Source organism: Patella vulgata, chromosome 8, assembly GCF_932274485.2.
Source record: "Patella vulgata chromosome 8, xgPatVulg1.2, whole genome shotgun sequence".
NCBI classification, from domain to species: Eukaryota; Metazoa; Mollusca; class Gastropoda; family Patellidae; genus Patella; species Patella vulgata.
Genome location: NC_065886.2, coordinates 13,237,232 through 13,252,239, shown reverse-complemented (window position 1 = coordinate 13,252,239; position 15,008 = coordinate 13,237,232). Strand labels below are relative to the sequence as shown.

General features: G+C 37.0%; 1 protein-coding gene across 1 annotated transcript; it reads right to left on the bottom strand.

The window, feature by feature from the left end:
• Positions 1-4,159: 4,159 nt before the first annotated feature.
• LOC126829756 (uncharacterized) lies at positions 4,160-14,158 on the bottom strand. The gene is made up of 9 exons (XM_050559872.2): positions 13,888-14,158; positions 13,042-13,146; positions 12,242-12,420; positions 11,137-11,976; positions 9,324-10,691; positions 8,498-8,617; positions 7,243-7,370; positions 6,787-6,974; positions 4,160-5,255 (listed from the first exon to the last, which is right to left on the bottom strand). The coding sequence occupies exons 1-9, from the start codon at positions 14,129-14,131 to the stop codon at positions 5,107-5,109; spliced, it is 3,321 nt and encodes a 1,106-aa protein (XP_050415829.2). The 5' UTR covers positions 14,132-14,158; the 3' UTR covers positions 4,160-5,106.
• Positions 14,159-15,008: the final 850 nt, after the last annotated feature.

Below are 15,008 nucleotides of genomic sequence, written 5' to 3'. Positions count from 1 at the left end.
ATAAATCCCTAATATGTTAATAAATCATGTAAATAATTATGCTATGAAAACAGTCAACCACGATACAGTGTGTTATGAGGGGAAATTTTGCCCTATCACCGGAGCTACGCTCTACTCTTATTTCGATTTCCCACTATTAGGGATTCTTTAACGTGTTACCCCAGCGCCGCTATCCGGGCAAAATTCCCTCATATATATTCGTCTTCATTAGCCCAGTTTGAGCAGAACCCTGTTGGCAGTGTGAAGTTGAATCGTTATTCGTTCACTAGAATGATGGATGCCAAGTATCTCCCAGTAGCATAAAACATAAAATACTTCAATAATTTTTCTGCGAATCGTTCGATGCGTTATGAAGTGGTCGTGGAATTTTTGTTTCCCCCCCCCCCCCCCGTCACAGCAAACACTGTGAAGTTAAATCATGTTTCCTTATTCGTTATTCGATTGGCGCATAACTTCCTGGATTATGGTCCCTGATTGTAATGAAAAATGACTTTTTTAGCTCGTTTTTTGTCCGTCTCTTGCAAAATGTGAGCGTATCTTGCATGGCAACCGCTTGTTATAATTTTTGACCAGAGTGTTGGTGATATGCCTATTCTGCTCTAGGGACATTTGCAAACCTTTAACACGAATAACCCACAGTGACAGGTTAAAAAAATGTTGAAATATTTCCGTTCATGATTCAAAAATAAAATTTATCATTCTCTATCCGGGTTTCGTTCACCCCAGCGACCTAGTTCCTCGGGTTATTCATTTGGACGCGAGTGTTGAAATTTTGCGACCGTCCCAAATGCATTAACAGTAAAATAAGTGGCTATAATACTATAGGGGTTGTTTTAGTACAATGAAAGTTGCTCTGTTTAATATTTTAAAGTGGTTAAACAAGTGGGTGACAACGAGAACTGGGCTAAGTGGGTATTTAGCAAGATTCAACGTTCTTAGACTAACTCACTGACAGTTGCTGCCACCAACAATATCTGGAAGTAGGCTACTGGGGCCCAGTCATATCTGCACAGATTAAATAAACAATGTTCATGAAAATGCGTGCCCAAATGAAACACTTACGAAAAAATGGTAATTGCCCGTCCTAATAGTCAACATATCTAAACGTTTGATATAAATTAAACAGCTCCATCAAATTTGCTTCACCATTGCTGTTCCTAGAAGGACATATAGCCGCCTCTGCTTGGAGGCCGGTTTACCGACATCATAAGTGGGGGAGCCTCTTAGAAGAAGGCATACCCACAGCCCCCTCGGCGTAGAGACTGGGATAGAGACAACATTCAGTGTTCCTAAAGGGACATACCTTTAGTCGCCTCAGCTTAGCCACCGAGGGAAATCCCCAAGTAGACTTAGAAAGACGAGTGTAACACCACTAAACTTAAGCTAAGAGATAGGGAACTTATATTTAGCTTATATTTAATGTCATAGCAGTGTGTGTAGTTTCCTGTATATAACCGTTGTATTACGGATGTTATTAAGATTTTTAAAGGGACAATAATAATAATAATAATAATACGGAAATTTATATCGCGCACAAACACCATAGTAACAAGGTCCCTGGTGCGCTTGCAAAGTTTATGATGGATCTTCGGTACCAAAGTGCAACTGGAACAGACATGTTTTAAGTCTACGTTTGAAAATGTCAGTTGATTTGGAGTTTTTAAGAGGATAATTAGGATCGATTGAGTTCCATAATACAGATGAAGCATATCTAAAAGAACGTCTACACATTTGGAGATTCACGTTTGGTACGACAAGGAGTTTTTTTTCATTTGATCACAGAGTTCGAGAGTGTTGTGGTTTGACAAGTAGATCGGATATGTAATCTGGAGCGGTGCCATTTATTGATTTATATGTTAATAATAATATTTTATAGTTAATTCGAGATTTAATTGGAAGCCAGTGAAGTTCGCGGAATACTGGAGTAATATGATCTCTTTTCCGGGTGCCTTTGATCAACCGTGCTGCAGCATTCTGAACATGTTGAAGCTTTTGTAGGTGGCAGTCTGCGACACCATAAAGGACGGGGTTGTGGTAGTCGAGTTTAGACATGACTAGGGAATGGACGAGTAGCTTCACACTCTTGCTCGCTTGACAGCTCCAAAAAATAAAAAATAGCCTTATTCTAAGTACTAGATCTGTTAGTGTCCTACCTGTGGTGTAAATTATCCATTAAGTCCTATTTTACTTGTCCAGAGGGTTCGAAATTATTTTTAAATCCAAGTCACATTTGAAAAGCTTTACGTCACGTTTTTCAAATCATTTAGTTAAATTTTTCCAAATTTTTAAATTAGATGTGTTAAGATTAAATTTGTTTCATCAATTAATTGGAATATTGTAAAATAGTGCAATTTGTTGATCAGAATAAAGATTGGGACATATTATTCAGTTACAACAAGAGTGGTATTGAGCCTTTAAACATATATAGATAAACCAACAAAGTGTTCCAGAGTTAATTGATTATTAAAGTTTTACACCGCGTGAAAGTCCTACCAAGACACATTATGGTGCCACAGTCCCCGTTTTCTGGGGGTTCGTGACTAGGACAGTGCCACTTTGCTTTGATAATCTTTCTTTGTTTTGTTAACAATAAAATATTGTTATTTCTTGTGCATCGCCAAACGATTGTTTCGATTGTTTTGTTAATGCGATAGATGCTACGGATTCGATTTTTCCTAAAGTCCTTTTATCCAAAAACGCGATCGAGGCCACAATTTTGAACGGATATTTTTCAAATTTTGTTGAGAATCATTGAGATATACACCCCTTTTCCGAAAACCTTGTGAACGAACGCGATAGAGGTTGCAATGTTTAGCAGATTTGATTTTCAAAGGAAGTTCAAGGGAAACAACTCTAATTATAATGTCTGCCATTGACGTTAAAGGACAATATTGGTGCCAGTCATTATCACATATGTGATAGAACTGGTTAAACACGTTCCAAATATTATTTTATCACAGAGATCATTGCTACGATAGATGAGTAATCAATGTTTCAACAATAGGAAGTGACGAACGCAAAAGGAAAACACGAGTTATCCCTCTATTATAACTGACTGAATTGACGGGTGATAACAGATACATGGGTGAATTTCTGCTCACTAATAATTCCTTCGAAGACCAAAAGTTGTTGTATGGGACTGCGAAAGGATATCTGACAATTCATAAACAGGTATTTAGCAAGATTCAACGTTCTTAGACTAACTCACTGACAGTTGCTGCCACCAACAATTTCTGGAAGTAGGCTACTGGGGTCCAGTCATATCTGCACAGATTAAATAAACAATGTTCATGAAAATGCGTGCTCAAATGAAACACTTATCAAAAAATGGTAATTGCCCGTCCTAAGAGTCAACATATCTAAACGTTTGATATATATTAAACAGCTGCATCAAATTCGCTTCACCATTGCTAATCCTAGAAGGACATATAGCCGCCTCTGCTTGTAGGCCGGTTTACCGACATCATAAGTGGGGGAGTCTCTTAGAAGAAGGCATACCCACAGCCTCATACAACAACTTTTGGTCTTCGAAGGAATTATTAGTGAGCAGAAATTCACCCATGTATCTGTTATCACCCGTCAATTCGGTCATTTATAATAGAGGGATAACTCGTGTTTTCCTTTTGCGTTCGTCACTTCCTATTGTTGAAACATTGATTACTCATCTATCGTAGCAATGATCTCTGCGATAAAATAATATTTGGAACGTGTTTAACCAGTTCTATCACATATGTGATAATGACTGGCACCATTATTGTCCTTTAATGTTAATTCTTGTTTCTTTGAGCTTCTCCAACTTCCACTGAATAGACAAAATAGTAATAAGTAAATTTTTACATTATGTAATTATTAATAATACTTTTCAGCGTAAAAACTGTGTGATTTGATAATATATTTCTACTAAAAACGTATTCAAATTGGTGTGGTTTCTTTTTTTTTCTTTTTGTTTTGGGTGGGGGGGGGGTAATCCAGTATTTCTGGAAATAACCACCCGATAAATACATTCGTAGCAATGTACCTTTAAATATAAAAACAATTTCTCATAAAGTAGATTACTTTGAATGAAGATAAGATTCGCTAAACAGGATACCCACGAAATAGTAAAATCGCTAAAAGTAATGATTAGGCTTATTGTCTTGCTTTATTATTACAACAGGATTAAATTCGATATACATTCATGAATGTCGGGTAAAAAAAATAAAATACTATAAGGATATATACATTGTAATAAATTCAGGGTGTCGTTCTTCGTAAAAAAAAAAGAGAAAAAATTGCTCTAACTGTACTATGGGCCACGAATTGAGCATGGCGTCATCGCAGCTATCATGGAGTGGTTACATTATATCAAAAATCGATGCGCAATTGTCATGCGATGCGTAATTGTCCAAGAACAACCATGCAAAGTTTCAGGTATACTGAACTTCAACTGGCCTCTCCCTCTGACACCTGAAGAACAATAAGCAGAACGGCAAGATGAGTTAATGCCTCGGACCCAGTTCCGTTCTTAGTAAAACAAATACTTCAAAGTTAATATTCACAGATGATGTATTCTTGCAACTGATATTTTTAATCAATCCTCGTTTTATGGCAGCAATCATGTATATGTTTCGTGTTATTTTGCAGATGCTAGTTAATTTTATTTGATATCTGTATACCAATATTGTTGCCATACACAAAGTGAACTATAACACAAGAAATTATATAAAAAAAATATATAATGATAATAACGTCATTTGGGTGGATCCTTGAGGGACACCACAACATAACTGGAGATGGTCCTAGGTACAATTTTTGGTTTATTTTCTGATCATTCCGCCTTAAAATCGTGGTTATTAGCCTTAACCAAACATTCGTTCAATCAGAACGATCAGACAACCTCCCAGACGAGATCCCTGGTGAGTGAAAGGCCATCTTGAAAAGTCGCGAAAGATCTTCTCGGCCCGAAATAGGGACATCCTTGTCCACAAAGGCTTCACCAACACAATAAGGCATGCAGAGTAGAAATAAAAGTTTTGAAAAAAAATAACTATGTACAAATAAAAGGAACTAAATCCCTATAGAAGGTGGTCAATTGATTGTTGACCTATTGCATCTTGTTCTGCGTGATTAACTACTAACAGAACTGTACTGGTGTTTGTCGGCATATTGAGGTGGTTTTGCTGATTCATCTGCCGAACTAGTGTGCGATCCTGTATCCCCATTGGACGAGGCTGTTAAATATATATCTGAACTAATCTGATTGGGTACATTTCTGCCTGTAATAACAACCATAATGAAAGTAAGTAAATTAGATTCATCACCGTAAAGGCTACTTGCTACACACAGTACAGTGTAGATAACAAACCTCATCTCTCAACCCTCCGTGTTTCGAGATAAGAGATGGTCCTATATAGTTCCACGTAGCAAATCCGAACGCGAATCACATCGGGCTCAGTAAGCAAAATTGACAATATTTTCATCAAAACAACGATTGATTATTGTTATTTATAACATTTCCGCCACACCCAACTACAATTAAGGAGAAAATGCTACCTGGCACTAGTACAAATCCCCTCTTTTTAAATCGAAGCGATAATAGATTGCTTTCTCCGACATTTTAAATTTACGTCCTTAACACATAAAGGTGTGCAATAGCCAATCAAAGGACTAACCTGAATGTCCGTATCAATTTTTATAAAAACAACGCTTGATTTACTTTATTGACAATATTTGCTGATAAATGAATGTTGTTTTAGTAGATTGGGCTGCGTATGTGTAATAAGTACTAATAGTACAAAATTAACTTATTTTTAAGATGGTACATGCATTAATAAAGAAATTAAGTTTGCCAGGTGAAACTAAAGGCACCCAATCGTAGCTAAAAACAAGCACATCAGTATATTTCAACGTTTTTAGTTACGTTCTCGTAGCTAAGTACAGTGGAGTGCAGAGGTTTAGTGATACACGGGGCCAACAGGACTCAAGTACAAAACCTCGTACTCAGAACTGTGAGAGAGGCAGAAATTTTGAATATGTAAAAACAGGAGAAACTTTTTAAACAGCAATAATTTTAAATTCATTCTTTGGTTGGATGCCATCCTGACATGTATGCCCATCTACCACCTTTCTGCACACCAATGGCCTGCTTGATTTGTCCGCCGATAGGTGAGCCGGTTTCTACAACGGCGTACGCCGGTTAGGTTACCGTACCGAAGCAAATCAAGTGACCGGGCTGATAAACAATATGGCGTCGGATAATGATATAATATTAAACCGGTTACATGACATATGTTTTAATCAAAAACAGTATTCTTGAAAGTATGACCTGAAAGTGCCCGCAAAATAAGGAGCAAATTATTATTAGTAATATTACTGAGAAAAAATAAATGACAAATGAACTTCTGGTTTTACGATGCTCAAATTCAAATTCAAAACATTTGGTTTAATTTTAACGCTTTAAAATTAATGTTTTATGGCATTCCTAAATAACGTGAATTTTATCTCGTTGACATGTTCACCATCTTGTGCCGGTGTTCGCCGCTGCCGCCAAAGCGGCGCATTCGGCGTACGCCGCAGCCGAACTTTTGTCGACTTCCGGTGAAGTCAAGTGACCTTGCGCAAAAACTGCAGAACTGTGGTCAGTCGGTATGCGCCGGTATTGACAAATCAAGCAGGGCCATTAAGTGGTCTAACTGTAAAATGGTTAAATTGATCTAAATGTCATTGACGTTTTCTCGCATTTGCTATATTCCGTAAATGAAAGCATAAATCAAATACGTTATTGTGCTTTAAGATATAAGTAGTTACCTGGATCATTTCTGTGGTTTTGTACCGTCATGTTTTCGGGTTCAGCGTAATGTGGTTCCTGCAATTTTCTATCACGACATGATCGGTGACACTGAATGGCTATGATGACTACAGAAATACCCAAAAGACAAACTAACACAGCCAGAGTAGGAATCTTCCAATCTGTGGACTGTTCAGGACTTGTTTCCCTGGAAATTTTAGATAGTATGAGATGTAACTATTAACGAAGCCTAGTCTGTAGTGTGTGATCGATGAGAACTGCTAATAGGTAGAAGGAACAAGTCTTTTCGTTCAGTATAATGTTTCAAAGTCACCCAGAATAACTACCATTAATGGTAACTTGTGCAGACCAGTAGACCACCCTGAAACCACCACATTCAATAAAAGTGTTAGTTTTGTTTAACCTTTGATGATGTCCATAGAAAATGATAAAACTTTTATTTTATGCATACTTACTCCATCTTGTCGGAGAAACATTTGTTGCATGTATAATCTGTTAGACATACAGAATTATAATCTTTAACGGAGTAATATAACGAATCTTTATAGAAGATGATGCCTTCAGATTTGGACCATGACCCAACCTAATAAAATATCAAAATATGGCGTTTATATTACATCACTGTGTTGATTTATAATCGGATTGAAGGAATTCGATATTGGTGTCAGTTTTCTCCCCTAATAACTTCAATGTTAAATCCTAGAGATTCCTTGGTCTTTAATATATGTGTGGACATCCCGATTATCTTAATCTTCGCAATCACACAGAGCCCAACATGTCACAATTATCTGAATAAAATTTGTGAAAGGGATTGACCATTCCCACATTTTACTAGGCCCGTTCAAAGGAATCTATAGACAATGACGTCATTTTAGTAGATATTGATACTAGTGATCGACCGTGTCAAAAGCAGTCTGAAGGTCCATCATGAATATTTACCAAACACTCTTCTTCATTTAAGACCAAGAAGTCAATAAAAAGTATCAAATCATCTAAGGCTGGATGTAAATTAAAAGGGATGCGAAATAAACCACGGTAATTTCAAATTCCGAAACTGTGACTGCTTCGGTAGTAAGCCAGGGCCATGCCATACTGACCAAGAAATTGTGACCTCTTCGTTAATAAGTCGAAGCCATGCCATATTCACCAAGAAACTGTGACCTCTTCGTTAGTAAGTCGGAGCCATGCCATATTAACTAAGAAACTGTGACCTCTTTGTTAGTAAGCTAGAAACACGCCATATTCACCAAGATACTGTGACCTCTTCGTTAGTAAGTCGAAGCCATGCCATATTCACTACGAAACTGTGACCTCTTTGTTAGTAAGCTAGGACCATGCTATACACACCAAGAAACTGGGACCTCTTCGTTAGTAAGTCATGCCATACTCCGCAAGAACCTCGGACCTTTTCGGAAGTAAGCCAGAGTTATACTCACAAAGAAACTCGAACCCATTCTTTAGTAATTCAGAGTCATACTCACAGAGAAACTCGGACCTCTGTTAAAAAGCCCCAGCCATGTTCACCAAAACACCGAGACCTCTTCGTTAGTAAGCCAGAGTCATACTCACCAAGATAATGTGGTTTCAACAAAAAAATATCCATATAGATATGCATGAAGTTAAAACAAAACTAGAAAGTAATAAATTTACCCCATTTATTTGTAAGCAAGATATTTATTTATATGTTTATAAAAGGAAAACAATGCCTACTTGTGTATATCGTTTTTCTCCTGCAGTAATGTGCATTATTAGATATTTAACAACACCATCGCCATTATCATCAAAAACTCTTTCCTGACTACCTTTACCATATAAATCTAATTTTACATTCTGTAAATATAAAAAAAAACACGTACTAAATTCCAATCAAATATCACTACTATTTTTACTCTGAGTCATCAAGCTGGGCATATGCTTAAAAATTTGTTTGAATGAATGTTTTTCACCCCATAACACATTGTACAGTAGATGCCGCTTGTGTGATAACTTTCATAATCTACTGAGCGATATGTTTATATTTATTTATTTGTGCGTGTAAGAAAGGGTTGCGTTCTTTTTTACATTATCGACTTGTGTTGATATTTTTTTATATATAAAAACGACTGGTAGGAGATTCTCTATGTGTATGAATGGAAGAATGGGGTTTACGGTCCTATTTACCTGCATCAACCGGTCTAGTGAAAACAGGACGAATTTTATTAAGAGCATTGAAGTATTTTGATAAACAGTTAAAGCGTCTGCCCTTTGGACCAAGTCTATGATTACTAATTTGTTTAATTTTATTTTCTTTCTGTCACATTTCTGGTGGGCTTTGTCGCCAGGATTCGGGTTGGCTTCAAGTCTCAAGCTTGATATATTTCTTGACTTAATAATCTATCGAAATCACGGAAATCTACGCACGTAGAAACTTTTTGAATGACACTTACCGCTACCATAAACTAAAATGGTAATAAATTAATTAGTACTATGGACTGGATATGTACTGGACCATCTCCTGGTACTATTTTGGATTCGTTACAGAGAAAGGGATACATACCGTCTTCGTGTATTCTGCCAACAGTGTGGGGTTTTGTTCAGGACACGACGTTGCAGGCTGGCCACAAGTTGTTGAACTGAGAACATTTTCTAAGCCTTTAACCAAAGCCTTTGTTGAGGCCACAGCAAATGGTATCCATTGGTTATAAAGTGACATCACTAAACTTTCTAAGTCACACTCTTTGGTTTTACCATTGACTTCGTTTTTTCCAGCTCTTTGGAAACTTCCGGTGAATATGCACTTTCCCCTTTTTTCTAAGAAGCGACGGAGCCATTGATCAGATTGGTCATTGATATTTTGCTTAGTGAGATAGGGGATGAATGCCGGAATGGGAGGCAACTCTAAAGCAATGCTCAGTGAACCATATACTTTGCGTTGTTGTTCAGGAATGACGCTTTCTCTGCCTCCCCAGGTTTCAGATCCAATAAATATGAATTCACTTTCCGCCATTCTCTCAGTCACAGCTTTTACTACATGCTCAATAACATGTGACCTTACAAAAGTCACCACTAACTTAGCTTGTGGAGTTTCCCTTAACTTGGCCAGCAAACCATTATACAACGTATAGTCGGTGGCTACAGGAACTTTATGACCTATAACGCATACTCCTGCGTCCTTGCCAAGTTTCTCCAATGTGGAATAAGCACCTTCTCCATAGGAACCCTCGGTGTAAATAACCTGGATGATGTTTGAATCAAGGGAGGTAACCATATCAATTACCACTTTTACTTGTTGGTCGTCTGCAGTAGGTATTCTCAGAAAGTAGGGATACAGAGTTCTATCGCTAAGAAGTGGGCTGGTCGAGGCGTAGGATACTTGAACGTAACCAAGTTTAGCCAGAACTTCAGCCATGGCCGCACTCATACTACTGCTCATCCCTCCAACATAACCAAGAATTCTGTGATTAATCTCTGAACTATTCATTCCGGGTCTGAGTTCATAAGTTCCTTTGTGTAAACGTAAAAGTTTGTCTTTAATTACAAGTTCAGATGCACAACCATTTATCACAATCAACCCTACTTTCTTTTTAGAAGATATCAATGTGCTGTTTGGGTGGTTAATCTCCTCAATAGCAAATTTGATGCTTTCAGCGATGTCAGTTCCTAAAGAATCTCGTATCGTGTTTGTGCAGAGTAATGTATCTGTTTCATCAGGTACAAACACAGGGACAACCGCCACAACATACCATTCCCCGTCCACAAATATCACATGGTCAGATATATCAGACGGAATACATTTTATACAGTCGGTCCCGTTAGGACATTGGACAGATGGAAGTCTGGTGTTTGGGCCTTGGCTCTCTTCCTTAGGATAACTACTTATGAGAGATTTGTGTAGACTCATCACCCCCAGTCTGTAATCGCCAACCTGTAGAAGACAAAATACAGAAATATAGAAAGCTGATGAAATAGACGCATTATTATTAACGATTTCGTGCATATGCTTTATAGCGAATGCTATCTTCATAGACTAGTGTTCATTGAAGTACAAGACGGGGGAACAGGAGTTGAGCGGCGCATTTGAATTCATGTGTGAACAAATTGACACACGGTATGTACTGGGTTGTCCATCCCTGGTTTACGGTGTTGAAACTTGGTATAGCATCATGTGGGTTTGGAAAATCCAATCTTGTCCTTGGCGGCGGTTTTGTCACCCTAAGACTTCAAGGGGCTTAGTAATCAGTAGCAACATGATCTTTTGGTCAGGGTTAGCTCGGGGAGGGTCTTCGGCCTTAAACATAAACATTAGGGAAAACAGGCGAGTTCATCCTTTAGATAATTATGATAGGAACTATTGTAAATAAATTCCTTACCTTTACAAATCTACAGTTTGTAAGTTTAGTGCATTGTTGAAAGTTAAAGACTTCGTATTCTTGCTGATTCGGTTCTGAGTTGTAGTTAATTTCTCTGTTGGCTTTGAAAGTGATGTTCTCAGCTAATGTATTCTGGAACATTTGGGATGTGTATGGAAATTCTGCCGTAAGATTTATTTTTAAGTTGGCCATTTCATCAATATATGTTTGTTTGGATAAATGACGAAGTTGTGGACAAATGGTGTTGCTACCATCACAATGCTTTTGACTCAGTTTCTTCAATAGATTGGCTAAAACCAAAACTGCTTTCACAGCGTAATTTACATACACAGATTGTTCAGAATCCAGAACCCCAGAATCTCCTGTTTCACTAATCCACGACTGGGAAAATGTTTTGTTCTTTATGTTTTTCCAGTATTCAGTGAATTCCTGTAACTCAATTTTAGGGGCACTTGTTACCAATATTCCTCTAGAAATGGGAAAGTATGCTTGCCCATATCTACGAAAATAAAGAGAGTTGAGTCTATTGGATTCTGATACAATTATTTCAATGTCAAGGACTAAACTCGAAGACTGTAACAATTCCAACAATTTCGTAATTAAATTCCCGGAACCAATATAAATGATGCCACCTAGTTTATGATTCAAAACATTCAGTACAAATAGTTCAAACATTTCGTCACTATTTGTGTTATTAAAGGAAGAGTAAACAGGAACGCAGATGCCTTTATCCGATGCCAATGTTTTCAGAAGTTGAGCTGCATCTTTACCATAATCGTCATCTTCATAAATTATTCCTACGTAGTTCCATTTCAATTCCAACATTAGCTCCAACATTACCTACAGAAAACAAAACAAAAGTCGACTATTTGACATTTGTAGTGGCAAAATCTCTGTGCAATGGTTAATGCCTAGAACAGTTCGTTGCCCAGTTACCTTTTATGGTACCGTTATTGGGGACAGATATTGTCCAATCTATAAAATCATGCTAGGTGACTATATAATTTGATCACAATTGCCAAATATTCACGGCAACTGCCCGGTCGCTTCTCCAGCTAAAACATTGAATACAACTTCTCAAGAAATGAAAAAAATTAAAACTTACTTGAACTTGTACGCTATCAGGTGGGGTTATTCGGAAAAAGTTCTTATAAAGAGATTGGTCTGCTAATTTAGTCGATGTGGCGCCAAAACTCAACATGAGCAAACGATCTTTCTCGGGTAGGAGACTGAACAGACGAGAAACATGTTTGGCCTCGGAACTTTTTGTTGGACTCAGTAAAGCTGAAACGTATAAGTTGATAACATTTCAAAATAGATATGTAGCACAGAAGGTTTCATTCATAATGTAGGGTGTATTTACCCCAAATCGGTAATTAACTAAGAATCGTTATGGTACTTTTGCAAGGGTGTTTCCAGAAGGTTTTACTTTAGTTGCTTAGTATGGAGTAGGTCACTGACCAGGAGGAAGGTTTTACTTTAGATGCTTGCTCAGTATTTGATAAAATCAGAAGATTTGAGACAATATTTCTGCTCATTTAGGTGCATAAATGTATATACATGTATAGGATTACCGTGGAGTGAACCAAAACGGCGGCAATACCTCGCATGTTTTTTCGGCGTTATTGCTAAGAATGCAAGAGCGAAAAAAAGATGCTCTGCTCCAACAGGAGAGGGCCCGGATTCGTTGCCCCCTCCCATCTGGACAGGCGTTTGGGAGTATGTGTCCAGACACATACGTGGAAACAGACGGCATGCTAAATCGCGGAGTTTGTTTTCTATTTTCATGTATAAAGCAATGTACGTAAGTACCAAGCATTGCCATTAACAACGTAGAGATGGATTTCTAGCACCAGCTTGTCTGTATGTATAACAGGTTATTATGTAGCAAGAGCAAATACGTACCAAACAGAAATGCTGACTGGGAGGTGTTGGGATACGTCTGTGATAAGTCTATGGCCGATGAGGTAGCCATTTCCGGTATACCACAAGTTTTATAAGCATGTATACCTGTCAAATAATAATAATAATAATAATAATGCCTTATTCTGTGATAAGATCAAATGATCCATAGATACAAAATATTTCAATATACATATAAGCCGAAACTATTTACAGAATTGCAAACATTAAAAATTGAATGTAGCTCATGTAAATATTTTATTTATTTGATATAAGTAGTATTTACATTGCCCCAACTTATATAATCAAGATATGTTGTTAAAGAATGATAATCATATGATGTCTGTGACATGATTAATTGATAAAACTTCATAAAGTCTGAATGAGATATGTCGAAAAAGACGAAAGGGTGTTAAGATCATAATCAGTACATAACTGACCAAATTTAAAGTGATTGGTATATTGACAAATATATTGCTGCGGTAAAAAGTTTTTACTTTTAAATCTTTGTAATATTTACATTGTAATATAACATGGACTAAATCTTCATAAACACACTTACATAATGGACATTCTGGCGAAATGTTTTGATTTCTTCCGAACAAGTTACTAGCTAATGGAAACAAATGCAGCTTTGTGATATTTCTTTTGACAGTTTGATTAATATTCAATGACAGATAGAATTCCTGGCAAAGACTGAATTTAAATATATTATATTCCTTTATTACCGGCCACATAACCCACTCGTTGGACAAGACAATGACATTATTTTTTTTGTTTTTTTAGTGCAGGACTGCTTTCCTCGTGGTATTTCTCTTTGACTTTTTTCATTTAAAAAAAACCACTTACCTATTTTGTCGGAACCATTTAAAAATGCGTTGTTATTCAATTTATCTATGATCCATCTCACAGCTTCAAATTCCTGTATAGAATATGGATCAGCGGTACTGGAACAACCACTGGATCCAGGAAGATAAACACTAAAAAATCCACCAATATATACACTGGCATCATCAGGATATCGGATCTCATCCAAAGATTCAGTTTCCCGTAACAACCCGAGAATAGTCAGTATCAGTACAAATTTCCACATGCCTCAACAATTTCTTTCTATGAAAGGGATTGATATTGCTGAAAAACAACCCGGGAATAGTCAGTATCAGTATAAATTTCTACAGTTTCTTTCGATGAAAGGGGTTTAAATTTCTGAAAATAGATCATTTTATTGTATAAACGCTTTAGGGTTCAAGGCCCTCTGTAAATGTCTAATTAGATCATATTTATTAAGCGATTTTCACGACATAGTTCCATCTCTTAATCTTGTAATGCGTCATGTTCCAGAAACAACGACCGCGAACTTTTCAACATCTAGCGAGTTAAAGCGAGATCAAACCTTGTATACAGTAATGTGTGTGCTAATATGGTTACTTCCACGCCTACAATTAGACTTGAAATAGACCAAAGAATTGATAAGAAAACGCAATAGCCAAAATTATATGTCCAACGAAATAATATATACATAATTGAATTTAAATTAGATTATATATTATGCACTGCCGTATTATTTTTACAGAAAATGTTTTGAATCTTTATTTTAAATAAATTTTATTTATTATTAAATTCGACAAAATCCAAACGATTCATTTCACTAATCGGTGACGGACTGGCCGGGTTGTCAGCTTGCCCAATGGCAAGTGGGCCCCTGAGGAAGCATCCTCGGTTACCCAGTGTACTCATTCCGTTCTACTCCACTATACCCTGGGTTAATCTATGGGGGAGACACGTTTTCAAGTTATCCGCCCTTGATGATTGTGCTATTTTTATCGACCAATCCAATAAATTATTATTTGAAAAGTTGGCAAAGGTTAGTAACTATCATCGGACAATGTTAGGAGTTGGCCTATTCTAAATGTGTAACTATTAACAACCAACCAGACGTTCATATAGTAATGTAGGGTCATTAGTTTTAT

Excerpts from the sequence above, each read along its gene's own strand:
- LOC126829756 (XM_050559872.2), bottom strand. The coding sequence starts at position 14,131 with ATGTGGAAATTTGTACTGATACTGACTATTCTCGGGTTGTTACGGGAA. Across the intron at positions 10,692-11,136 it reads CAAACTGTAGATTTGTAAAG|GTTGGCGATTACAGACTGGG; the intron begins GTAAGGAATTTA and ends TGTCTTCTACAG. Across the intron at positions 5,256-6,786 it reads AAACCACAGAAATGATCCAG|GCAGAAATGTACCCAATCAG; the intron begins GTAACTACTTAT and ends TTGTTATTACAG.